This window comes from Nansenia antarctica (assembly GCF_963989245.1).
Source record: "Nansenia antarctica genome assembly, chromosome: 3".
NCBI classification, from domain to species: Eukaryota; Metazoa; Chordata; class Actinopteri; order Argentiniformes; family Microstomatidae; genus Nansenia; species Nansenia antarctica.
Genome location: NC_137688.1, coordinates 83,009,629 through 83,037,286, shown reverse-complemented (window position 1 = coordinate 83,037,286; position 27,658 = coordinate 83,009,629). Strand labels below are relative to the sequence as shown.

Below are 27,658 nucleotides of genomic sequence, written 5' to 3'. Positions count from 1 at the left end.
CTAGTCAACAGCACTAGGGCTCCTTCACAAAACCCTTACTGGAATCTTCATACACTCTGTGAATTAGTCTTTACTTTCTGATGAGTCAACAGCACTAACCCCATCCAGTGCGACATGTAGATAGCATATATTTAAAATATGTAAAATGCAAACACCAGAAATGCAAGAAAGTTTGAGGTATACCAAATGGAATTAATAACAAGTGTTACGACCCTTCTGTCTAGAGTAAAATAAGGGCCTAGGGTAGAGTGCACAATGTACAGGTGTGTTGCAACACAAATGCCCAAAAAAGTGTACAAGGGATCAAATCAATTCAAGTTTTATTTGTATAGCGCATTTCTTACAAGATGCGACTCAATGTGCTTCACGTAATGACAGATGTTCAGTGTCCAGTGTAGTGTAGTGTTCAGTGTTGTGTCCAGTGTCCAGTGTAGTGTAGTGTTCAGTGTTCAGTGTAGTGTTCAGTGTTGTATCCAGTGTCCAGTGTCCAGTAGTGTTCAGTGTTGTGTCCAGTGTAGTGTAGTTTTGAGTGTTGTGTCCAGTGTAGTGTAGTGTTGAGTGTTGTGTCCAGTGTCCAGTGTAGTGTAGTGTTCAGTGTTGTGTTGTGTCCAGTGTCCAGTGTAGTGTTCAGTGTTGTGTCCAGTGTCCAGTGTAGTGTAGTGTTCAGTGTTGTGTCCAGTGTAGTGTAGTGTTCAGTGTTGTGTCCAACCCCCAGTGGTCAGACACGGACAGCTCCGTTGGTGGCCAGTCATCCCTCTGCTCGGGACCACAGCTCGGCGCCTGCAAAAAGACAGCTCTCAAAAACAAGAAAACAAGAAAACAAGCAATAAAAATAGGGGGATAAGTAATCGGTAGACATCTGAGAATGTAGCTATTGTGAACTTTTCAATTACATTAAGGGTTGAAGACAACGCGGCGTTTTTTTAGCCCTGCCAGCTGTACATCTTATATGCATAACTGCATTTTGTTGTTGGTACTTGTACTCAGCAATGACAATAAAGTTGAATCTAATCTAATATCTCTCTAATATCTCTGATAACGCTAAACCACATAGGATTACCCAATTAGCCAAGCCAGATGAACAAAACTACGTGTGAAACAGCCGCGTAACACATGCAACAACCTAAATAATAAATACACATCTGAACAACATGTTCATTAATAATATTTCGAAATTCTCACCTGAGCTGCATTTGCCATTGTATTTGTAATTCTTCTTCTTCTTCTTCTTCTCAATTGCGTGTTCAAATTATTGTTCGTTAAAGGTCCTATAAAATGTCAAGTATATACTTGCAAAATCTCGCGGTTTCTCGTGGTTACTTTTACCGACGCGCTTACGATGACGTGGTCCAAAAATGGTACATCACATTTCCGGGTGATGGATTTGATGCGCGCAGTTGGATATACTTGGAAGATTGGGACAGTCAAGATGGCGGCAGCTATGGATGTTGACACCCCAAGTGGCACAAACAGCGGAGCAAGCAAGAAACGCTTTGAAGTGAAAAAGGTAGAGAATCTATCTGTTTTTAAACACAATATAATGGAGTTTAATAAACTCTAAATGCTAGTATTATTATTATTATTATAATAGCAAACTTGATGACTTGATGACCTAGGTAACAGCAAGCCCGCACTTGCTAGCGGGAGGAGCTAGCTAGCGACATTATGACGGATGATGAGTCTGCGTTTCACTGAATTGTTTGGGTGATAGCTAGCTAACCGTTTGCTTAACAATCTAGACTACAAAACTAAACTCACTAGTCAGCGAAATCTAACGTGATTAGGCAAAAAATATGTATAAAACATGTAGAAGCACTGACATTTTGCGAAAATCAATGGCAAATAGCTGCTAGCTGGATAGCTACTTGCCTTAATCAATAGGCCCAAAATGCGATTAGGCAGTATGGTCATGGCTAGATATCACTTAACTGCCTGTCCCAATCAATGTTGTAATGCACAAACAACTGCTTTCATTCGGAATCAGTTTCTTCCACCAGGGCCCAGAAGTAATCTGATCGGATTTCGGCTATCGGTTGGATCAAATCTTGAAAATGGGTTGTTCAAAAGGAAAAAAGGATTCTGAAATCGGATTAGATAACGTAATCCAGTCTTGAATTTAATCTGGATCAACCCTTCAGTGTGTGTTGTTCAAAACATTTGAGTAGGATTGGGATAGCTTTGATCCCAAAAAATCTGTGTTATCCTGATCCCAGCAGGAGGGGGAACAAAATGTAATAACACTTGAACATTGGTAAAATAATGCAACATTTGGATCATGTAGTATACTGTATATGTTAAGGTACATGTGGGAATACGGTACATGTGGGAAAACTAGGGTTAGGGTTAGGTGCTACGTCGACTTGGTACATGCTGGCATGTCTAACCCTAAACCTAACCTTAACCGTAGCACCCTAGCACCTAACCCTAGTTTTCCCACATGTACCGTAATATACAGTACCAGTCAAAAGTTTGGATACACTTTCCTATTCAATTGAAGTGTCTAAACTTTTGACTGGTACTGTACATTCATTTATATTTTGCAGTTGACTTGTTTAACTGTTATAGTGATAAAGTAGACATTAGGCTACCTATTATTACCCTTTGATGGTATCCTTTCCTACCAAAACGGTGGTGGCAATGGACAGTACCTGCCATGTCAGTGCCTCTCTGTAATTCCTCTGAGAAAGGCTGAATGAGATGGCTATGTAATTGGTCCTTTCAAACACACACCCATTAAACATCAATTAGCAGATGTGCTTTGGCTTGTTCAATGGCAAGGCCAAGGCCTATAAACTCTATGTTCACTACACCAAAGAGGTGGAACCATGGACTCAAAGGACCTAATTTCACTGTTGCAGAAACCCACACACTGCTGGAGGGTGTGCCTCAGTATTAGGAAGTAGTAGTAGTAGCAAGTTTTAATTCTAGTAAGGGTAGAGAAGTGACTAACAAAAAGAAGAAAAAAAACATTTGGGTTGAAATGACCCCTAACCCTAACCCTAACCCAGAATGTGAATACCATTGAGTCTGGCCAAAAGAGGACCACAGAGCAAGTGAAATTAAGATTATGAATCTTTTAAGAATCTGAAGGCCAGGGCAACAAAGGACCATGCTGAAGCGAAACAAAACAAAACAAAAAAAGCAGGCAACAAGCCCTTTAGGAGAGGTGATTACACACTTGTGGTTCTTGACATCATTGGAAGTGAAAACTCCCAAGTATTCTGGGAGAAACAATTTTGAACGATTGGGCCCAGATATATGTTTAATTTGTCATTTATTACTTGCCTGTCATAACATATCCCCACAAAACAACTCACAAACATCATGCATTTCAAATTTTCCAGGCCAACTTACTGTGGTTCGTAGTGATTGCACTTGAATGTCACTTATTTACTCTGACTATTCTTTTCGACAGTGGAATGCAGTGGCACTTTGGGCCTGGGACATTGTGGTGGACAACTGTGCTATCTGTAGGAATCACATTATGGATCTCTGTGAGTATTCAATAGATAGTATATTTGACTGTACAGGGCTGACCTAAAATAAGTGGATGATGTTCTAACACATGACTTGTATCCCTGTAGGCATAGAGTGCCAGGCAAACCAGGCCTCTGCCACCTCTGAGGAGTGCACAGTAGCCTGGGGAGTCTGCAATGTGAGTGAGACTTAATGGTTTTGCAGATATGCTCAAACTGATCACAGATTGTCCCGTAGAGGGAACGATGCCACATCAAGCACTGTACTTGACCATTACATTCATATTTTTCTGCTTAGAAATAGTTCATTGATACTACAGTATCCACTTAGATGATCACAGTACAAAGAGTGTACTGTATATTGTCAGAGTTGCAGTTGATTTTCTGAAATGCATATATTTATTTTTTCTCTCCATCAGCATGCTTTCCATTTTCACTGTATCTCCCGTTGGCTCAAGACCAGACAGGTGTGCCCTCTAGACAACAGGGAGTGGGAGTTTCAAAAGTGAGTATAATAATTATTCTTATTCTTATTATTATTATTACCTATAATAATACCTATATCCTGAAGTGTAATGTAATTGCTACTCATTAATTTTTGATTGTGGTTGAGTCTTGTGTTGATTGACTGAATCTCTCCCTCGTCTCTCTCTCATGCAGATATGGACACTAGGGGAAAAACTTTGGACCATTGGTTGGGCTTCCTCAAGTTTCATCCTTACTGTTGTTACCCTTTGTGTGATCCACTTGATACACACACACACACACACCCTCACACTGAAGGATACTCTACACACACACACACACACCCTCACACTGAAGGATACTCTACACACACACACACACCCACACACACCCTCACACTGAAGGATACTCTACACACACACACACACCCTCACACTGAAGGATACTCTACACACACACACCCTCACACTGAAGGATACTCTACACACACACACACACACCCTCACACTGAAGGATACTCTACACACACACACCCTCACACTGAAGGATACTCTACACACACACACACCCTCACACTGAAGGATACTCTACACACACACACACACACACACACACCCTCACACTGAAGGATACTCTACACACACACACACACACCCTCACACTGAAGGATACTCTACACACACACACACACACACCCTCACACTGCAGGGCATACTCTACACACACTTACACTGACGTAATGAGGAGGGACTATCATACCAAGCTGTGCAGTAATGGAGATGACCTAAATAAAATAAAAAATGTGTGGTGAGTCTGGTGACAAGTGCATACTGTACACTACAGTCATATAGCAAATATGTTTGGTCATAAGGTACATTGTAATTCACTCCCTACACATCATTTACATTTTATAATTTTCACATCTACGCACGCGCACGCACACATACACACACACACACACCTACACACCTACACACACACACACACACCTACACACACACACACCTACACACACATGCACACGCACACTGTGCATAGTTAGTTATAGATAGTGTAGATAGGATAGTGTCTCCTAAAGAGACAAGAAAGTTTAGTCTGAAGCACAGCCATATGCAGCTCACTCCTGGGGCAGGCATTGAAACAGCAACCTTCTGATTACTAGACTTCTCTAGGCTCTAACCACCCTCTAAAGGTGTACAGGCCCCAGTGAGATTTGAACTCACGACCCCTGGTTTACAAGACCAGTGCTCTAACCCCTGAGCTATGGAGCCCTAGACAAAGGCAGCAGTAACAGCATGGAGCCACATTCAGGGAGGAGTTCACATAGGGTGGCAGAGAGTGTGGATATCTTTAAAAGAAAGCTTAAAACACCCCTTTTTTTTTAGCCATTATCTAGTCGTGTTTATCTTAACTTGCAGCTTTACTCCTATTTCTTATCTCCTATGTCTTGTTTTACTCCTGGTTTTATTGTGTTGTATTTATTTGATCTATTTCTTATGTTATTTCCTACCTTTTGTTTTATTGTATTGTAGTTTTGTTACTATTGTTTTTATGTTCAGCGCTTGGAGTTGCATTCAAAAGCCCATACAGCAACTCCTATATAGTTGTTTATTGCTGTGCAATCAACCTGTCAGTCAATTGTTGGAATGTGGTATTTTTTGGACCCTGGAGCAATTTGGGGTTAAGTGCCTTGCTCAAGGGCACATGAACGCTCGCTCCTGAGGTGCGGATCGAACCAAGGACCTTCCGATTGCTCGCTGGCCTCTCTAACCTCTGGGCTACCGCCACCCCCTAAAATATGCGACTCCGGTGGGACTCGAACCCACAGCCTTTGAATCACTTCACCAGTGTTCGCCTAGAAGTCCAATGCGCTATCCATTGCGCCACGGAGCCACCTGCTGCTGGATGGGATAAAGGGTTAAAACTACCGGAGACAGCCTCCAAAACTTCTCAGGAGTAATGAATGTAGTTTCCCTTTCGCATATGCAATTGTCTCTGCCCTAGCTCTAGAAACACTGAACCGTGACACTAAAGGTTGATATTAGCCTAATAAATCAGTACGGGAAGGTAGCGGAAAAAGAAGCGCCATGAAGCGCCACTGTGTTCCTCATTAGCTTCTGCTCTTGGGACACACAGGGGTTTGGGCTACAGGCAAAACATCTGGTTTGTTTTTGGAGGAGCCGTCTACAAACACTGGGACTTTTTTATTTGGACACTGCTTCATTACAGTTTTTGTTCACGTGCAGCTCAATGCGAGCTGTATCCCACCTCCCTCTCTGTCTTAATGTCTTTTCTCTTAAACACCAGTTATTCATGATCAGGACCCAGGATCTCCCTCTCTAGGGCTGTACAGAGTTATAAAATCATAGGTGCAATATTGAAATACAACTGTGAACATTTCAAACCGGCAAACTGCGACACTTTAAATGAATGTGCAATAATACTATGTGCAATATGACAACCCTTGTGTACATAAGGTTCAGAGATAGGAAATGTTAGGATATTTATAGCATAGCATAGAGTACAGCACAGTGTTTTATTTGTATAGTATAGTATAGTGGATAGTGTATATAGCCTTTATTTATGTAAACCAGCTCTTTTCCCTTCTTGTTTTTAGTAAAAAAAAAAAAAGAATCCTAGCACCAGGGGAGCCCCCCCTCCCAAATTTCGTTGTTTGGTACCTGTACTGTATTAATGACAATAAAGACCATTCATTCATTCATTCATTCACATGTACAGAGGTTATTAGTTGTGAGCTTTATAGTGCAATGAACTCCAGATTGTTGCCTATTGCCAGGGGGTAAAAAAACAGGCCTGCCAAGTTGTACTCAAATTGCACTCAACAGGTAAAACATGTACAACTTGACAGACCTGTTCTTCCCTAGTGTGGGAAGAACAATAGTACCATGATAGACTTTCTGTGCACAGAGAGAAAAGTTCCATCTACTGGGAGACTTGGTGACGTCATGAGCCGCGCCTCTTAGCTCCAGCCGGAGACACGCAGGGTTGCCAGATGAGGCGTGTTCCCGCCGAATGGGCTACTTTTGATCACACTGGGGGCGGAAAAAAAAACATTTGGGCGGGTTGGGCTGGATAAATAAATAGCATTTAGGAAAAGCATCAACATGTCAGTGAAGCCTGAAAGTTACAAAATAACGTGAAGTTAAAACACACACTCTAGTAGCTACATAGCCTACCTACAATGTGCAGGTTTTTATTTTCTTTCCCAAACATCATTGGCACATACAGTTTCAGGGCAACTAATGCGTGAGACTTGAGAGCCCTGCAGTTTAGGGGCAGGAGATGGGCACCTTTGGGCTGGTGGTTTTTGGTGGACTGTGGTTTCGGCTGGAAAGTGTCGATCCCATCTGGCAACCCCGGGCGCCCTGGGCGCTGCCACGTCACCGCGTCACTGCTGCCACGTCACTGCGTCTGAAGGTCCCGGAAGGGGAGGATCACATCCATGCTGTCTCTGATCAGACATGTCAAACTAAACCATAAAGTCCAGTATCTCTTAACTCAGCTACATATATAAACATTATACATACAGTATACATATATACACATATAAACAGCCACACGCCTCCTTCTATTGATGTCACCGTGAGTACATTGTTCATTTAAAATCGAGATATGTTTGCTCAGCTCTGGTGTGAATTGTAAAGCTCATTCAAGTTGTCTTAAGACTAGTGTATCAACCCATGGCTGGGTTTCATAGATCTGAATCGGTGACTAGTTATTATTATTGATATTGCCATACATACGTTACCCAAATGTGACTCCAGCAGTGATGCCAGGACTCATGACATGGGGGATATAAGTTATTATTATATATATTATTATATAAATTATTATTATTATGATATAAGTGTGTTGGACATAGGTAGACTAGGACAGGTGAGGAGGAGACAGTAACAGCTTATTATTATTATTATTATTATTATTATTATTATTATTATTATTAGTAACAGCTCTGTTTGAGATGAAGCACAGGACCCCAATTGAAATAAGCCAGTGGCTTTCTTGGGTTTTTATCCTGTTAGTTGACCTTGTATGTAATATGTACTTTCATGTACCTACTTCTGCAAATCTTCTAATAAAGTTTTCAATCAATCAATCAATCAAGCGCTGTTGAAACGCTTGGCAACAAGGCAAGGCAAGTTTATTTGTATAGCACATTTCATACAACAGGGCCAAAGTGCTTTACATACAGTATTTTAAAAAATATATAGAAAATTAAGGATAGTAAATAAAAAATGTATAAAGAAAAAATGGCAATAATAGATACATATTATAATAAATAGCTAAACATTTAACGACATAAGACAATGAATAAAAAAAGATATAGATAAAAGTGTTTACTGTACAGTGACGTCACCTCATGATGACGTTTCGCAAGAGGGACACGCCCTCGTATTAATGTGATGTCACCTCCATGTCCAGACATTCTGTATGTAAATGAGAAACGTGACACAATTCTCCTCTCACTGCTGATCATTGTTGCCTCTTGAGCAAAGAGGTGAAGGTAAAGCCTTGTTCTATGGCTGCCTCTTTACTGCTTTTACTGTGTTTACTGTTGGGTTGGCCATCTCCTGTTTGGTGTCCTGGATGGGAGGGAGGAGAGTATAGGGCGCTGCTGTATATCCATAACAGAAAGAATACAAGGAAACAAGGACGTTTATTCGTGACGGGACAGATAAGAGAGGCAGCTGTGTCATAAAGGAAAGACTAGCCTATATCAAAGTGCATTTGAACTGGTCTGTCCAAATTTAGTATCATGGGGTGGTGGTAACCTAGGCCGGCTAGCAATCAGGTCTCTGGTTCGATCTCCGCCTCAGGAGGGAGCTGCATGTCCCCTTGAGCAAGACACTTAACCCCTAATTGCTCCAGGGTCGCTGACTATGGCTGACACCCTGTACCTAGAGCAAAAAAGACCACATTCCAACAATTGACTGACAAGTTGATTACATGGCAAATGAAACATGAATTCACAATGAAAAGCTAGCCAGCTGAAACAATATGCTGTATTTGATGAGTACATAGTTAATCCACATCTTTTGTACTGTACACTTATTAAACATATGTGTGTGTGTGTGTGTGTGTGTGTGTGTGTGTGTGTGTGTGACCTGCAGAGCCTGCAAGATGCTACTGGATGAGACCCCCCTCTTTGACCCCACCCTGCTTCAGGACCTGGACTGGAGTAGCAACACTGTGTCCTTCTCTCCCCCCATCTCCCCCTCCCAGCCTGGGGAAGGCCTGGTCCTCCGGCCCCTCTGCACAGCAGACTTCAACAGGGGTAAGGTCACTAGGTCTCTGGGCGCGTATGGACAAGACCACCCGACCCATATGTAAACAGACAGTAGACAGACTTTTCTTTTTAAATATGTTTTTTTTTAGGGCATTTCTGCTTTATTGGGATAGAGACAGTAGAGATTGACAGGAAGGATGGGTGAGAGAGAGAGAGGAGGGATGACATGCAGGATATGTCGACGGCTGGAATCGAACAGGGGACTGCGATTATGTGCCTTAGTGTGCTACTCCACCAAGCGCCGCCTTTTCTAACTGACTACTAAGTTCCTCACAGTTAGAGAGTGATTGTCTTGCCTGTCTACTGGCTATTCTATACTAAACTCACCAATTGACACATCCAATGTGGGTTGTTCTTTCTACACAGGATTCTACAAAGTCTTATCCCAACTCACAATGGCAGGTGATGTCACACCAGAGCAGTTCATCAGTAAGTACTGTACTAGCTGTGTAGTGTCTTCCTCAGTTATGGCAAGCCAGAGCAACCTGTTTAATAGTTAATCCAACTGTGGATAGATCAAAGAGTCTAGAGTCAAAAGAATCAAGTAAATTATGATAAAACAAAAAAATATGGAAATATGATTAAGAGCCATACAGAATACTGTATATACCTCTAAACTACCGTACATTACTGGTGTCTTACTGTACCTATCACTATCATTGTCATGTTTTTTTATATCATGTTCTTATATCACTATTTGCACTTCTGGTTAGATGCTAAACTACATTTTGTTATCTGGTACTAGTACTCTGCAATGACAGTAAAGTTGAATCTAATCTAATGTATTCTGAAGGCTGATTTAAACTTCTGCGTAAAATCGACGCCGTAGGCTACGCGTGGCCCGCGTGGCCTTGCATTGCCTACGGAGAGGGTTGACGTGCACATCTCCAAAAATTTAAGAACGCGTCAGTTTCTACGCAACAGTAAGCTCTGTGATTGGTCCGCTTGGCAGCACATGATTCCGACAAGATTCCGACTCTCTCGTCGTCCAAAATGCGGAAGCCATGACAGAAATGTAATTTACTTTTTCTGTAATTACTTATTAATAAAGATTTGAAAAATTATTATTTACAACAAGCATAACAACAAAAAGATCGCTATTATGCCGCTTTGAGCTTTGAGCTCCGTTAAATTCCTAACCGGAAGAGGTACAGCACAGGGGCATAGAAAACACACTGCCACCTAGCGATGTGACGGTGTAATTGCAGAGCGACCTACGCAGAAGTGTAAAGTACGAGACCCCTTACGTAGTCTACGCACGTAAATTCGACGCAGAAGCTTAAATCGGCCTTAAGAACCAAGAGTCACTGGGTTGTATAACAAGTCATAATATACAGTTTGTATAATAGGCTTTCAGTTTCACGTTCTGTCTTCCCATAGAGAACTTCGAGCACATGAAGAAGACTGGTGACTATTATGTGGTTGTGGTGGAGGATACAAACCTTGGGCAGATCGTTGCCACGGCTACCATGATCACAGAGCACAAATTCATCCATTCGTGTGCTAAGGTAAAGAGTATCTACCTGTCTGTTGTACACTCGTTGATCTTGTTGTAATTGGTTTATGGAATAATCGGTCTAATTCACCTATGTGAATTGTGTCATTGTAAACATCGAAATCGATGATTTATTGAATCTATTCATAAAGCGTTGAATACTGATGTTGACAGACTCCAATCTTACACATATTTCGGCGTGTTCACAGAGAGGAAGGGTGGAGGAGGTGGTGGTCAGTGACGTGTGCAGAGGAAAACAACTTGGGAAATTGTGAGTGGTCCCTCCCCCTATAAGTCCTGGACTGTCAAGTAGGGCCGCCAGGGCCCAGTTTGTGACGTTAGAATTATAAGGTTCTATCTCAATTTTTGTCCAAATTTAGTTTTTTTACATAATCTGATCCATTAGGTGTTTATTAATGCCTGTGTGGTGTTATTTTTAAAATGTTGACATTTGAGTTAGTAATTCATAAAATACAAAGGTTCCATCTCACAAAACATAATGGAATGTAAAAACTTTGACGCTCAATATCTCCGAACTGCCCTAGACGGAGATAGAACCTTCTCATTCTAAACGGAGATAGAACCTTATCATTCTAAGCTCACGAGTTGTTAAAAACCTTTAATCTGGATCAGAGAGATCCTGATTCTTTTTTGCTATCCAGGATCAGATCATGGCTGATTTCCTTCCTATACGACTCAAAACCAGCCGGATAAGATCTGATCCTGGATAGCAAAAAAAGAATCAGGATCATTCTGATCCAGATTAAACGTTTTAAACAAGAGACCGTTCCTGTAATTTCTTAATTGTAAACTACTTAAAATGAGTCAAACCAGTTACATGAGAAAAGTCTACCACCCGTGTTAGAGTCCTTTATTCATTCTCTGTGTTTCCTCTCACCTGTTCCAGGTTAGTGTCGACCCTCACTCTGCTCAGCAAAAAACTAGACTGCTACAAAACAACACTGGAGTGTGCGCCCACCAATGTGGCTTTCTACACAAAGTTTGGCTACACCGCGTCAGACGAGACGTACATGCAGTCTCGATTCTTCGACTGATGTCAGAAGACTGTCCCTTTCCGGGGTGGGATTTGTGAGATAATAGGTTATCAACATTCTGAAGGATCCCCCAAAGTACAAGACGATTGTCTCTCCGGGGTCACCCTCTGCCCTCCTGGTCACAGAGCTACCTCACACGGGGGGGGGGGGAGATGAGGTGGATTTTGAGTTTTTGGGGACTTCAGTGAGTGCAATAAAACGCAATTGCTGCTTGCGGTGTCAAGCACTTTTACAATACACGACAAGGCCATCAAATGACTTTGTATACATAGAAGGATTTTGTATTGACTGCCCATCTGACTTTTCATAGGAGGATGCAATTCATGGCATTTTCTCAATCTTATCTACATTGGCTAACTTGTCAAAGTAGTGACTTAAGGGTGATATATAGGAGATTATTTGTGTATTGTGTTATATAGGCTAAGAAGCCTAAATGACACAATTACAACATATCCTAAGAGGCCTAGCCTAGTCATACACGTACAAAGAAGACCATTTGATAGTGGTTCAATAAAACTTGACAGTAACGGTTTTTGATTTCTGTTTAAATAGAGGACATGAGGCATTGGTTATTTTTATATTCGGTGGATTTATTTAGGGGTAATATTTACATAATCACCTATAGAGGGATAGTTAATTATTTTACGACTAATAGTCAGATGGTTCCTTACCTTGGAAGTAGTCGATGGTACGAGAGAAACTAACCCATGGTTCAGAATAGTTGAAATAGCCATAACTAACTTTAGCCACCGCTAACTAAACAAACAGTGGAAGTGATTGGAGAACACAATGAAGGTAAACATGTGTGGCCAAATCACCTCCAATGAACTCTGACTGGAACTTTCTTTTCATTACACTATTTGTATTAATGGTAGCTCAAGTTAGCTGACGTTGGTAATGACTCTAAACAACTCGGAACCATGACCTACTAGGTAAGGAAAGGCATCTTCACTATAAGGTCTAAAACGTTATGAGATACATTCAATGTGTAATTGTGGTTGCCAAAGCTTATTTATTCAACTTAAGTTGTATCTGTTTAGTTTCTAAATTATGCTGTTAGTCTTGGAAACTGGGGACATTTATATTTTATTATTTCTTTACAAAAATGAATTATATGTAAAAGGAAAATAAATACTTTTATGCTCCATTCGGTATTTGCCTGCTGATTGAAATACAGAATATGAAAAATTGCAGCATAATGCATCACATATTGCACATAATAAAAATATACAGTACAACAATTGCATTCACAATATGCTGTTATATAATATATATATACATCAACAGTGTACACTGATGAAATGACAGAGTATTGACAAACTAATAAAATATTCTTGAAACCCAGTCAAACATGAGCCACACAGATAAGTTACCATCTTTTTTATTGAGCAGTGGGTCATTATTTTTCTGGCAAGCTATTTTTCTCCATTTATTTTCATAACAATACTATGCCATTGTAAGCCTGATCTCTGTCCAGCATTCCCATTCCCAAATGAACGCCACAACCTCTCCATTCACCTCTCCACATTGACTTCCAATACCTTCCCTTACGCCTACTGCCCCCTTCTGGCAGAAAATAATAATAATAATTCAAGTATCAAAAGTGCATTATTGCAATACTGTCCCGCTGCAAATGCAAAATGCTTTAAATACTATAAAACTGCAAAAAACCTTATCAGTGCATACAGCTCAAGACAAAAAAATTACACAAAAAAAATGTCATTTATCAAACGTACTCCGTTCCTTGCAGCTTCCAGGGTCTCAGACGCCTGGTGTGGCCCCCCCCCCTCACCCCCACCCTAAACCCTTCCCCTTAGAAACGTTTAAATATTAACATTTTTAATCCCAATAAAAATGTAAAAAAGAGAGAGATTGCAGCGCGCCACACAGCTGTCTGCAGCCTCCTGCCTCCCTATCCGTTATGTGCTGCTGTGACCTGCATCCCCCCGAAGTCCTCATCCTCCTCCAAGCTTCGCTTCAGGCTGCCTGTGACGGAGGAACAGGCAGTGAGGAGAGAGAGAGAGAGAGAGAGAGAGAGAGAGAGAGAGAGAGAGAGAGAGAGAGAGAGAGAGTTGAAACATATCAAAACGCTATTAGACAACAACAAGTTCAATCACTATTAGACCAGTTCCTGAAAAAAACCTTTCAATACAACAGTGAAGGTGTAAACAAGGCAGTAGAAAACCTTAAGAATATATTTGACCTTTCAGCCTCCTTATCTGACCTAAAGGCCTCATATAGAAAAGCCCCCAGAAATAACAACAATGACAAATGGTTCGACAACGAGTGTCAAAACCTCAGAAAGGAACTAAGGAACCTATCAAACCAGAAACATAGAGACCCAGACAACCAGAGCACACGTCTTCACTATGGTGAAACATTAAAACTGTATAAAAATACATTAAAGAAAAAAAGGGACCATCGTGTTAGGAATCCATAAAAACAAACAAATTCTGGGAAAAATGGAACACTCTAAACAAAAACATGAGGATCTACCCATCCAAAATGGAGATATATGGGTAAATCACTTCTCCAATCTCTTTGGTCCAATAGAAAAATAAACAGCAAAGACACATACAAGATAAACTACAAAGTTTAGAGTCAGCCATAAAAGACTACCAGAACCCGCTAGACTCTCCAATTACACTAAAGGAAGTACAGGACAAAATAAATTCACTCGAAACCAAGAAGGCCTGTGGTGTCGATGGCATCCTAAATGAAATGCTAAAATTCACAGACGTCAAATTCCAATTGGCTATATTAAAACTCTTCAACATTGTCCTTAGCTCTGGGATCTTCCCCAATATTTGGAACCAAGGATTGATAACGCTGCTCCACAAAAGTGGAGATAAATCTGATCCAAATAACTACCGTGGGATCTGTGTCAACAGCAACCTTGGGAAAATCCTCTGTATGATCATCAACCACAGACTCCTACATTACCTCACTGTAAACAATGTCCTAAGCAAATCCCAAATTGGTTTTTTACCAAAGTATCGTACAACAGACCATATATTCACCCTCAGCACCCTAATTGACAACCAAATAAACAAAAACAAAAGCAAACTATTCGCCTGCTTCGTAGATTTAAAAAAAGCCTTTGATTCAATTTGGCACAAAGGTCTGCTATTCACACTGTTGGACAATGGTGTTGGAGGAAAAACCTACGACATCATAAAGTCAATGTACACTAACAACAAGTGTGCTGTTAAGATTGGCAATAACCACACAGACTTCTTTTCCCAAAGCCGGGGGGGTTAGACAGGGATGCAGCTTGAGTCCAACCCTCTTCAACATCTATATCAACAGTTTGGCAAAAACATTAGAGCAGTCTGCAGCACCTGGCATCCCCCTAGTAGACACAGAAGTCAAATGTCTACTGTTTGCTGATAACCTGGTGCTGCTGTCCCCAACCAAAGAAGGGCTACAACAGCACCTCAACCTTCTATACCAATTCTCCCAGACCTGGGCCTTGACAGTGAATCTCACTAAGACGAAAATTATGATTTTCCAAAAAAGATCCAGCCTCCAGCACCACAAATTCAAATTCTTCCTAGATACAATTGCCCTAGAACATACAAAGAATTATACCTACCTCTGCCTAAACATCAGCACCACAGGTAGCTTCAACAAAGCTGTGAACAACCTGAGAGATAAGGCAAGGAGGGCTTTTTACGCCATCAAAAGGAACATCAAGTTAGACATCCCTATTCAAATCTGGCTCAAATTATTGGACTCCGTTATAGAACCCATTTCCCTCTATGGTTGCGAGGTCTGGGGTCCACCTGCCAACCAAGATTTTGCAAAATGGGACAAACACAAATTGAGACTCTGCATGCAGAGTTCTGCAAATCCATTCTTCGTATCCAATGCAAAACCAAATAACGCATGCAGAGCAGAATTAGGACGGTACCCACTAATTATAAAAATTCAAAAGAGAGCGTTTAAATTTTACAACCACCTAAAAGAAAGTCACCCTGACACGCTCCACAACAAAGCCCTTACCCACAGAGAGACTCTAGGGAGATGCCCCCTCAGCCAGCTAGTTCTGGGACTCTCACAGTCACAAGCAGAGCCACCTATTAGACTAAACCAAATGATAAGAAAACAAAAAGAAAATTACCTGACACATTGGCAAGAATCAACCAAAAACCAGAGCAAATTGGAATGCTATTTGGCCCTAAACAGAAAATACACAGTGGCAGAATACCTGAGTACTGTGACAGACCCAAAGCTAAAGAAATCCTTGACTATGTACAGACTCAGTGAACACAACCTGGCCATGGAGAAAGGCCGCCACAGGCAGACCTGGCTCCCCAGACCAGACAGACTGTGCACCCACTGCACACAAAACCAGGTGGAAACAGAGCTGCACTTCTTAACTACCTGCCAGCTGTACAAGGACATCAGGGACACATACTTCCCACTGATCACCAACATCCAGGGAGACTTTGAGGACTTGACCAATGTCGAAAGGCTACCATATCTGCTTACACAGCAATGTGCAAACACAGCAGCAAGATTTGTTAGCTGCTGTGATAGAAAAGGACATCAAATGGGCTAAAACCACCATAAGAATTGAACTAAGTTTTATTTCATTTATTTATTCTAGTATGTAATCTATTTGTAATCTATTTATTCGTAATCTAGTATGTACATTACATTCTTTTAGTTTTTTATCTTCACACTTCACATGCTTTGGCAATGTAAATGTATGTTTCCCATGCCAATAAAGCCCTTTGAAATTGAAATTGAATTGAGAGAGAGAGACAGAGAGAGAGACACAGAGAGAGAGAGAGAGAGACAGAAATAGACAGAGGGAGGGAGAGAGAGAGACAGAGACAGACAGAGAGAGACACAGAGAGACACAGAGAGAGACAGAGGGAGACAGAGAGAGGGAGAGAGAGAGACAGAGACAGACAGAGAGAGAGACACAGAGAGAGACAGAGGGAGACAGAGGGAGAGAGAGAGAGAGTGAGAGTAAGAGAGAGAGAGAGTGAGAGTGAGAGAGAGAGAGAGAGAGTGAGAGTAAGAGAGAGAGAGAGTGAGAGTGAGAGAGACAGGAAGGCTGTGTTGAGCTAACACTTGGTGTAAAGAGGGAATTTGACTTAAATATAAGAATAGATTTTATTTAAAAGTGCCTTTCTCAAACTCTAGGACACTGTACAGGAAAAAGAAGAAGAAAAGCAAGACAATAAAAACAAACAAAAAGGCAGTTATGGGGTGACAGTGTTACTCGTGCCATGCTGTACGAAGGCCAGTCTGAACAGATGTGTCTTAAATGTGTTGAGAGTATCAGAGCATGGGATGGCTGGTGGAAGGGTGTTCCACAGCTTGGATGGCTGGTGGAAGGGTGTTCCACAGCTTGGGTGCAGCGACAGAAAAGGCACGGTCGCCAAGTGTGCGTCGCCTAGTGCATTATGGGTATGACGAGGAGATCAGCATCGGGAACTGGTTGGGATTGTGACACAATGCTATCAAGGGTGTGTTCGTAAATACACTCTGGAATCTGATCGATCTGATCAGCGCTCATAGAATGCCTCTCGTCCATTCAAATGACTTGGTCACTCTATGACGTTGAAACCAGTGTGTGTGCTCCGGCGTTCTCCGAGTGAATTTACGAACGCACCCCATCTCTACTGTTTGGGATTGTGCCAGGGTTATCTGGCAAGGCTACCATCTCTTCTCACCCTCTCTTCTGCTAAATGGGTGCGGTGACATCAGGAGAACCACCATCCTCCGGATGTAAACGTATCCTGTAATGTAATGTGAGGCACCCACTGACCTGGCATACCAGCCTGCAGGGAGAACGACCTGCCCATCTGGATGGGTGACATCATCTTGATGGTCAGCCTTGCCAGGTAAATTGCTTCATATTCCTGGAAAATTAGTCAAGATATCAATACAACCATGTTTTAAAAAAAAAATCTGAAACCTGAGATAGATAGATAGATAGATAGATAGGTAGATAGGTAGATATATAGATAGATGATAGATAGATGATAGATAGATGATAGATAGATAGAGAGATAGGTAGATAGGTAGATAGGTAGATAGGTAGATAGATAGACAGACAGATAGATAGGTAGATAGATAGATAGGTCTGTCCTCGATCCCCCGCGGGGGAAATTCAGGCATTACATCAGCTCAGACCACTAAACAACAACAACAACAACAAAATGAAGTGACAATTGAAATAAAATAGATAAAAAAATGAATTAAAGATAGACCGCTAGACATTTGCCACCTTTTATACAGATATATACATTTTAAAATGCTGAACCCTACTGAATAAAGCGCCTGGTCATTGTTGGATCTGAATTCTCAAAGCTGTTGGAAGGGCAGGGCCTGAAACTCCCAGGACGTTTTGGTTTATATCTGCTTTCAGCTTCTCAAACTGCAAAGCCTATTGAGCCTCATAACGTATTGCTTTTTTAGATTATAATCAACTTTACTGTCATTGCAGAGTACAAGCACCAGACAACCAATTGCAGTTTAGCATCTAGCCAGAAGTGCGAATAGTGATATAGTGCAAAAGACATGATAGTGTGTATCACGTATCATGATACTGATCTTAATTCAAGGCCAACTTGGCAGGAGCCTTACCTGTAACTGATGCACGAAGCCGACGTTAGGATTGATGCAGAATCTCCTCTCCTGTACGTGGCTGAACGCATCCCTGCACAGGAGGCACAGCAGAAGCAGAGCATATAATAGTGGTACACTAGTCAAATGGTAAAAATGGTAAATGGACTGACTTATAGCGCCTTATTCCAAAGGGCTTTACAATGACCTCTCGTCCACCCGTTCACACACACACACATTCACACACGAATCTACCATGCTAGACGCCGGCCCGCTCATTGGGAGCATTTTGGGGGGTTCAGCGTCTTGCCAACCGGGGTTCAAACCGCTGATCTGCCGACCTTGCGATCATTAGACGCAGCTCTACCTCCTGCGCCACAGCCTCTACCTCCTGAGCCACAGTCTCTACCTCCGGAGCCACAGCCTCTACCTCCTGAGCCACAGCCTCTACCTCCTGAGCCACAGCCTCTACCTCCTGAGACACAGCCTCTACCTCCTGAGACACAGCCTCTACCTCCTGAGACACAGCCTCTACCTCCTGAGACACAGCCTCTACCTCCTGAGACACAGCCTCTACCTCCTGAGCCACAGCCTCTACCTCCTGAGACACAGCCTCTACCTCCTGAGCCACAGCCTCTACCTCCTGAGACACAGCCTCTACCTCCTGAGACACAGCCTCTACCTCCTGAGACACAGCCTCTACCTCCTGAGACACAGCCTCTACCTCCTGAGACACAGCCTCTGCCTCCTGAGACACAGCCTCTACCTCCTGAGCCACAGCCTCTACCCCCTGAGACACAGCCTCTACCTCCTGAGACACAGCCTCTACCTCCTGAGACACAGCCTCTACCTCCTGAGACACAGCCTCTACCTCCTGAGACACAGCCTCTACCTCCTGAGACACAGCCGCCCCACTCAGGTTTATAGGTGCTTCTCTTGGGGTAAAAAGGGCTTGACTGAAAGTCTTACCTGTACTTCACACCAAACGTCTCCATAAGGTATGCGATGACTAAGGCAGCACTGGAAGAAAAAGGATTATCATTACAACTGAAAGTGATCACGTCTAAATCACCTTCAAAAGATTTGCAGATCAATTAACAATCGACACAAACACAAGGCAAGGTGAGTGGGCGTTAGTATAGATGACAAACCTTCTAGATATCCCTGCATTTCCATGAATTAGTACCTTTCCTATTGGGAACACAAAGACAAAGACTCAGTCAATGACTTTGATCACAGGAGGCATTGTGATCATAGCTCTCTACGGTAAAAGGGTAAATATAATATTCGGGAGAAAAAAACTAAACTAAAGGAATGATGTCAATTACCCCCGGTTGCTAAACAGCCATCGATAAATTCCTTAGTCTGTTGAGAGAGAAAGGGAATTAATTATGTTACAGTATGGCAAATACAACAGTGCCTACAATGTAGCATCCACCACCACTTTCAACCGTGGACAGACTTCAGTCAACTCACCATCGGGAAATACCTAATTATATTCTCCACTGGATTGTCAGCAATATCTAAAACGAGGTATCTGAAAATACAAAATAACTTAGTTAAGCTCGTCGGAAACCCATACTGAGCCACACACACACACACACACACACACACTAGGGCTGTTACGACTAGTCGACGTCATCGACTACGTCAATACGTCGGTTTGCGTCATATGCGTCGGTTAGTCGTAAATAAACAAAATGGCGATTTTTATTTTTTATTTTTTATAAACCTTTATTTTACCAGGCGAGACAATTAAGTGTATGAGTGAAAAATGGATAGCTACTAGCTAATGTTACACAAGCAATGTAGCTCACCACAGTTCGTATGTCTTGTCTTCTGGTGTTAGTAACGTTAGCTATGTAGCTGGCTAGCTACGGTAGCCTATTGTCATTGTGGCGCTCGCACCTACTGTACGTTATCTAGCTCGTAGCTCGCATGCTACATTAGCATCAATTTAGCTAATCATAAGATAGCAGCGAGAGTAACGTTAGCTATAGCAGTGAGGTGGAGACAAATAAGTATTTTTTTCTTTTTTTCTTTTTCCGAACAGTACAAAAATTATCGTTAGACTTATCGATAAATTAGTCGTTAGACTAATCGACTAATCGATAAAATAATCGCTAGATTAATCGTTAGAAAAATAGTCGTTTGGGACAGCACTAACACACACACACACACACACACACACACACACACACACACACACACACACACACACACACACACTTTGTGTTTGGATGTTTTGAGTGGTAGTTTAGTCTCTTACCTAAATGTGTGGGGGAAATTCGGCTTGATAAAATTGGCCTCAATGTCTTGCCGGACACACACAACGTGAGTGATCCCCTGCCCCTCAAGTATGGACAGCTGGAGGACGACAAGGAGGAACGCTCATCACATGGTCAAATAAAAATGGACTGACACTATTCCAAAGCGCTTTACAACGGCCTCTCATTCACCCATTCACACACACACATTCACACACCAATGGCGGCAAGCTACCAATCAAGGCGCCGGCCCGCTCATTCGGGAGCAATTTCAGGTTTAGCGTCTTGCCCAAGGACACCTCGACATGCGGCCAGCCTGGGATCAACCCGCCGATCTGCCGACCTTGCGATCATTAGACGCCGGCTCTACCTCCTGATCCACAGCCGCCACGTTATCGGTGCATTGTACAATTCCAAACACAGCTAGCCTACATCTAATTGGCTGAGACAACAGTTCAATGGAATTCTGGCATACCTTGCTTTTATTATTATCATCATCATCATCATACCTTGCTTTTCATTGCAGCTGAATAGGGACCTAAAAATAGTCCTGGTAAGATTTCCTGAAACAATAATGAAACATGTCTGAGTCACTGACATTGTCATTGTGGGGTGATGATGAAGGGTTATTGCGGTTATGTTGATATTTGCTTTCTATGTGACGTTCAATACAGTAGATTTACACACACACGAAATGTTTGTAGGCTTAATTATTATTATGGTCCTTCATAATCTCTTTCGTTTTTTACCTGCATTTCACGTCTCATCGGATAAGCCCAGTCCTGTGCAAGAACCAAACAAAAGCACGTGTTAGTTTATCCAGCTAGACACACTAGTCAGTAACACTTGGGACGAATCGATCATGAACAGCCCTTCAGCTTCGGTCTTCCTTCTCCATTACTTCTAGGGGTCAGGGAAGGCAACGACTCTGATGTGGCAGAAATATCTATCCAGTTCATGCAAGAAGACAGACTAGCTACAACAAACAATTTCGCTAAAATTCTGCAGACAAGCTAGAGTCTAAGATCAGACAGTAAACCTAGATGTTATGTTTCTAGAGTCTAATATCAGACAGTAAACCTAGATATGATGTTTCTAGAGTCTAAGATCAGACAGTAAACAGTAGATATGATGTTTCTAGAGTCTAAGATCAGACAGTAGACCTAGATATGATGTTTCTAGAGTCTAAGATCAGACAGTAAACCTAGATATGATGTTTCTAGAGTCTAAGATCAGACAGTAAACCTAGATATGATGTTTCTAGTCTAAGATCAGACAGTAAAACCTAGATATTACGTTTCTAGAGTCTAAGATCAGACAGTAAACCTAGATATTATGTTTCTAGAGTCTAAGATCAGACAGTTAAACCTAGATGTTATGTTTCTAGAGTCTAAGATCAGACAGTAAACCCTAGATATGATGTTTCTAGAGTCTAAGATCAGACAGTAAAACCTAGATATTATGTTTCTAGAGTCTAAGATCAGACAGTAAACCTAGATATGTTTCTAGAGTCTCAAATCAGACAGTAGACAGTAGATATGATGTTTCTAGAGTCTAAGATCAGACAGTAAACAGTAGATATGATGTTTCTAGAGTCTAAGATCAGACAGTAAACCTTAGATGTGATGTTTCTAGAGTCTAAGATCAGACAGTAAACCTAGATATTATGTTTCTAGAGTCTAAGATCAGACAGTAAACCTAGATATTATGTTTCTAGAGTCTAAGATCAGACAGTAAACCTAGATATGATGTTTCTAGAGTCTAAGATCAGACAGTAAACCTAGATATGATGTTTCTAGAGTCTAAGATCAGACAGTAGACAGTAGATCATTATGTTTCTAGAGTCTAAGATCAACACTGAATACAGTGAGAGAGAGAGAGAGAGAGAGAGAGAGAGAGAGAGAGAGAGAGAGAGGGAGACAGAGAGAGAGACAGAGAGAGAGAGAGAGAGAGAGAGTGAGAGAGAGAGAGAGAGAGAGAGAGTGAGAGTGAGAGAGACAGGAAGGCTGTGTTGAGCTAACACTTGGTGTAAAGTGAGGATGGGAATTTGACTTAAATATAAGAATAGATTTTATTTAAAAGTGCCTTTCTCAAACTCTAGGACACTGTACAGGAAAAAGAGAAGAAAAGCAAGACAATAAAAACAAACAAAAAGGCAGTTATGGGGTGACAGTGTTACTCGTGCCATGCTGTACGAAGGCCAGTCTGAACAGATGTGTCTTAAATGTGTTGAAAGTATCAGAGCATGGGATGTAAGATGTATGATGGCAGTAAACCACACGCACCAGGAGGTCCTCCTTGGATGCAGGAAGGTTGGGGAACTGGAGTGTGTTGTCCTGGGATATCCCCTGGTCCATGTCTGCGGTGTTCCTCCGGGTGTACCCCTGGCGGCCCCGGCCTCTCCTCTCCTCCACACAGGCGTCCGGTGCTTCAGTTGCACACACGCAAGGCTTATATGTGTCTATCTACTAACTGTGTGGTTGCTTTAGCTTGTTGTGAGGGTGCCCAACCACATGCATGTCCGCCATGCTGCTCCCTGCCAGAGGAATCACGTGACAGAGATCAGACCGTCGGAAAAAACATCCTGCGCGGGGACGCGTCTCATATGTCCCATCTCGCCACCCGTAGAGGAGTGAACAGGGTTGCCAGATGAGATTGACAGTTTCCAGCCTCACCCACAGGCTGGAAAGGTAGCTAAATCCACCAAAACCTTAAACCACCAGCCCAAAAGCAATGTTGTCTTGTCAGTAAACCCAGAATGACTATTGTGCCCATGTTCATGCCCCCTAAACTGTATGTCTGTTGCCAATGATGTTTGTGAACTAAAAATAAAATCTGCACATTGTGTGTAACTACTAGGGTGTGTGTTTTAACTTCACGCATTTTGTAACTTTCAGGCACTGACATTTTGATACCGCCTAAATGCTATTTATCTAATTATTTATCTATTTATCTATTTATCCAGCCCAACCGGCCAAATGCTTTCTTTCCGGCCCAGTGTGATCAAAAGTAGCCTATTCGGTGGGAACACGCCCCATCTGGCAACCCTGCTCCTGAAGTGTGCACATGCGCACTGGCCACATGGGATTTCGGTGGGAATGGATGGGTGTCAAGGGCAGTCCTTAAACCACTCCTATGCCTTGTAAACCGTGTGGGGAAATGCACACTTCAAGTTTTAACTTTTATTGTTATGTCACATTACACAAGTGTAAGAGAGTAAAATATATAATATATATATATATATATATGTTATTTATTTGATTTATTTTTCTGTACGATTTGTAAAGTGTCCTTGGGTTTCGTGAAAGGTGCTATATAAAACCAAGATATTATTATTATTATAAAAAATGTTAATAATAATAATAATAATAATAATAATAATAATAATAATAACACAAGACAATAAGGCAATAGACATAATTCAAGATAAAAAAAGTGACAAATAAGACAGGATACAATTAGCAGTATCCAGACAATTTGCAGACAATAGTCACTATGCATAATTCAATCAAACAATGTGTCAATAGTACAGGACATAAGTGACAAATAAGACAGTATACAATTAGCAGTACAACTAGTAATAAAATAGAGAGTTCAAGTAGTAAAGTGGCTGTGAGTTGAAGGTTAAGGTAGTCCATATGCATGGGGTGTGCTTGGGGATGATTGCTGTCTAGTGGGCTTGTTCCTGAGCCTGACGGCCTGGGGGGGAAGTAGCTGTTGGTTAGCCTGGGGGAAGTAGCTGTTGGTTAGCCTGGGGGAAGTATCTGTTGGTTAGCCTGGGGGAAGTAGCTGTTGGTTAGCCTGGGGGAAGTAGCTGTTGGTTAGTCTGGGGGAGGTAGCTGTTGGTTAGTCTGGGGGAAGTAGCTGTTGGTTAGCCTGGGGGAAGTAGCTGTTGGTTAGCCTGGGGGAAGTAGCTGTTGGTTAGCCTGGGGGAAGTAGCTGTTGGTTAGCCTGGGGGAAGTAGCTGTTGGTTAGCCTGGGGAAGTAGCTGTTGGTTAGCCTGGGGGAAGTAGCTGTTGGTTAGCCTGGAGGAAGTAGCTGTTGGTTAGCCTCTGAACTTTGGCCCTGAGGCTCCAGAAGAGGCTTTGCCTTTTGGACGGCATCGGTTCAAACAGACTGTGGTTGGGTTGGCTGGGATCTTTGATGATCTTCCGGGCTTTGCTGACACACCGTTTCTTGTATATATCCCTGGATAGAAGGAAGCTCACATCCACTGATGCGCTCGGCTGTTTGCATCCCCCTCTGTAGCGCTCTGCGGTTGAGGGCAGTGCAGTTTGCCGTGCCAGGCAGTGATGCACCCAGTCAGAATGCCCTCAGTTGTGCCTCGGTAGAAGGCCCCGCTGGTTCCTGTTATAGATCTTCTTGATTGTTTCCCATGTTATTCATTGCACAAAACATTCACCTTGACCTTCAGACAAAACCTCTCATTAGGAAAAAGTACAGAGGACATGACCCTGCGTGTGACCTTACAGTTTTTTACGGTCGCTAAGTCACAGTGTTCAATACTGAAGCCACAGTTTCACAACTCTTCATACAGTCTGCATTCGTAACACTCATGTTGGCCAATGACTTCATTCATGTCTCAAAAGAAGCTCGTTCAACCATACACTGTCAACAATGTTCACTCAGAAGCATACACTGTCATTCATAACATTCTGACTTACAAAATACTAACAACAGGGAGCATTACATAGTTTGAATGATTTTCACTAGAATGAATATTTCATTATAAAAAATTTTTATCCTTTTTTTCAGTAACTTTGCAGAAAGTAAGTTACGGTACATGTACTTCTAAGTACACTACATTTACTTGTGTAAAATGAAAAGTGAAAAATAAAATGGAAGATGCAAAGTTCAAATAAAAAATAAAAACAGAAATTCCAGGGCTACAATACAACAGCAATCACACCAAAAATGTCTCACTCCTGAGGGTTTTGGTCCACCCTCTGGTCTGCATCTGGTCACATCTAATGTCTTCCCTGGCAATGCATCTAGTCTATTTCATTTCATTGTATATATTCTGCTACTGTAATATTTTCTAGACATTTCAATATGATTACTGCAAATAGTGAAAATACCACCGCTCATCCGTTATCAGACTTTGCTGAGGTGCTGGAACTGAGTATCAATAGAGTGCAAAATAACAGCATCTGCACACTCAAACACTGTGCAAAAAAAACTGTTTATTGCGAGCTTTCTGTCATATATGATAGGAATATGATTACTGCAAAATTGCACCAAATAATTCAGTTTTGAACGTGTTCTTCAGAGTTTTGAACACAGTGGTTTAACAATGAAAAAATGTATAGCAAATACATAGTGTTTTGCAAGTGGGGGAGTTTGAATGAGAGAAGTGTTATGGCATTTGGAGAACGTAGTCATTGAATGCATTCTGTATGAAAGCAATGCACAAATCACAGAGAAAGAGTCACAGTTTTGTTCACATGGGTTTCTGCTCTGCTGACTGTATGAAGAGTTGTGAAACTGTGGTTTCAGTATTGAACATGGTGAGTTAGCGACCGTAAAAAACTGTAAGTCAGTTAAGGGCCCTGACTGCAGTGTAGGGACTACCTGCCACCTGTCCTGGACCTGTTGCACTCTAGGACCAGTAAGAGAGCAGGAAAGATCATGGCTGATCCCTCCCACCCTGGTCACCACCTCTTCCAAAGTCTCCCATCTGAAAAATGTTCCAGTCTATGAAGAGCCAAACCTCGCACAACCTGAACAGTTTCTTCCCTGTGGCAGTGGGCCTCACAACAAGAAGCACTCTGGAACCCCCTCCGTCACACGCACATGCACACACACACACACACACTCACACACACACACACACACACACACACGCACACACACACACACACACACACACACACGCTTATATAGTGTTGTTTATTACATTATTGTTGCTTTTTATTATTATTTATATTACTGTCTGTGTCTTTAGGTCTCATGCACCAACCACACCAAGTCAATTCCCTGTATGTGTTGACCTCGCCTGGGAATATTTTCACGATAGTTTTAGCTGTCTTATTAACAAGCATGCTCCTTTTCGGCGCTTCAGGGTTAAAGGTCGAAACACCCCCTGGTTCTCTAGCGAGCTGTCATCCCTCCTTCACAAAAGAAACCGGCTCTGGGCCGCTGCCAGGCAGTCCGACTCTGAAGCTGATTGGCTTTCTTTTCGGCAGGTGAGAAATAACTTCACTGCTTCTGTCAAAACAGCAAAAAGTGATTTCTATCTTTCACGTTCCACAGATAATCTGAATGACCCCAGAAGGTTTTGGAACACAGTTAAGTCCCTCTCAGCCAACTCCGGTCCTGCTGAGCTACCTTCCCAAATGATCGACAACTCAGTACCAGTGTTCGATAAAACGGAGATGCTTAACTGTTTCAACAAACACTTTATAGCCTCCGGTTTACTGTTTGATTCCTTGTCAGGAGCCAACTCCCCACCTTCCGGTCCCCCTCCTCCTCCTTTGGCGAAAACCTCTGGTAATCTCCCTGGGCACCACTCTTTCTCGTTCTCCCCCTTCTCTGTTAGTGATGTCTGGAAAGCCTTAAGAGAGTTAGACCCTAGGAAATCGGCAGGTCCTGACAATCTTCCTCCTCTCTTTCTGCGCCTTGCTGCAGATTTCATTGCAGAACCTGTATCACACATTTTCAATTTATCTATTTCTAACAATGTGATGCCAGAGGTCTGGAAAACCGCTTTTGTGCTCCCACTTCTGAAGGGGGGTGACCCAAAATGTTTGAACAACTACAGACCAATTTCAAAGCTTTCTGTCCTAGCCAAGGTCCTTGAGCGACTAATTAACGATCAGATCAAGGACTTCCTAGATTCACACAACGTCCTATCGCCCCTTCAGTCTGGCTTTAGGAAGCAGCACAGCACAGTGTCTGCTGCTGTCAAAGTGGTTAATGATATTACTGAGGCTTTGGATAAGAAGAATCACTGTGCTGCACTTTTTATCGACTTGTCTAAAGCCTTTGACACCGTCGATCATGCCATC

General features: G+C 42.1%; 3 protein-coding genes across 4 annotated transcripts; 2 read left to right on the top strand and 1 right to left on the bottom strand.

The window, feature by feature from the left end:
- Positions 1 to 1,419: 1,419 nt before the first annotated feature.
- LOC308153334 (E3 ubiquitin-protein ligase RBX1) lies at positions 1,420 to 4,743 on the top strand (the record flags this gene model as incomplete). Of its 2 annotated transcripts, XM_080526439.1 has the most annotated exons (5): positions 1,420 to 1,507; positions 3,416 to 3,494; positions 3,585 to 3,655; positions 3,896 to 3,981; positions 4,137 to 4,743. In XM_080526439.1, the coding sequence occupies exons 1-5, from the start codon at positions 1,430 to 1,432 to the stop codon at positions 4,147 to 4,149; spliced, it is 327 nt and encodes a 108-aa protein (XP_080382565.1). In that variant the 5' UTR covers positions 1,420 to 1,429. The 2 variants fall into 2 exon arrangements, with proteins under 2 accessions (XP_080382565.1, XP_080382566.1); XM_080526440.1 differs by lacking the exon at positions 4,137 to 4,743 and having other exon boundaries at positions 3,896 to 3,985.
- A 4,337-nt stretch (positions 4,744 to 9,080) lies between these two features.
- On the top strand, positions 9,081 to 12,105 carry gnpnat1 (glucosamine-phosphate N-acetyltransferase 1). Its single transcript, XM_080526596.1, has 5 exons — positions 9,081 to 9,237; positions 9,616 to 9,678; positions 10,630 to 10,757; positions 10,954 to 11,015; positions 11,652 to 12,105. Exons 1-5 carry the CDS (start codon positions 9,084 to 9,086, stop codon positions 11,797 to 11,799), a joined length of 555 nt encoding a protein of 184 aa, XP_080382722.1. The 5' UTR covers positions 9,081 to 9,083; the 3' UTR covers positions 11,800 to 12,105.
- Positions 12,106 to 13,711: 1,606 nt separating this feature from the next.
- styx (serine/threonine/tyrosine interacting protein) lies at positions 13,712 to 23,141 on the bottom strand (the record flags this gene model as incomplete). The annotated part of the gene is made up of 11 exons (XM_080525539.1): positions 22,937 to 23,141; positions 21,401 to 21,433; positions 21,161 to 21,214; positions 20,654 to 20,751; positions 19,861 to 19,921; positions 19,713 to 19,749; positions 19,536 to 19,575; positions 19,354 to 19,404; positions 18,406 to 18,478; positions 17,585 to 17,678; positions 13,712 to 13,785 (listed from the first exon to the last, which is right to left on the bottom strand). Exons 1-11 carry the CDS (start codon positions 23,006 to 23,008, stop codon positions 13,712 to 13,714), a joined length of 687 nt encoding a protein of 228 aa, XP_080381665.1. The 5' UTR covers positions 23,009 to 23,141.
- Positions 23,142 to 27,658: the final 4,517 nt, after the last annotated feature.

Coding starts and splice junctions, on each gene's coding strand:
- gnpnat1 (XM_080526596.1), top strand. CDS start 9,084: ATGCTACTGGATGAGACCCCCCTCTTTGACCCCACCCTGCTTCAGGAC. Junction 9,679..10,629: donor CACACCAGAGCAGTTCATCA/GTAAGTACTGTA, acceptor GTCTTCCCATAG/AGAACTTCGAGCACATGAAG. Junction 10,758..10,953: donor TCATCCATTCGTGTGCTAAG/GTAAAGAGTATC, acceptor GCGTGTTCACAG/AGAGGAAGGGTGGAGGAGGT.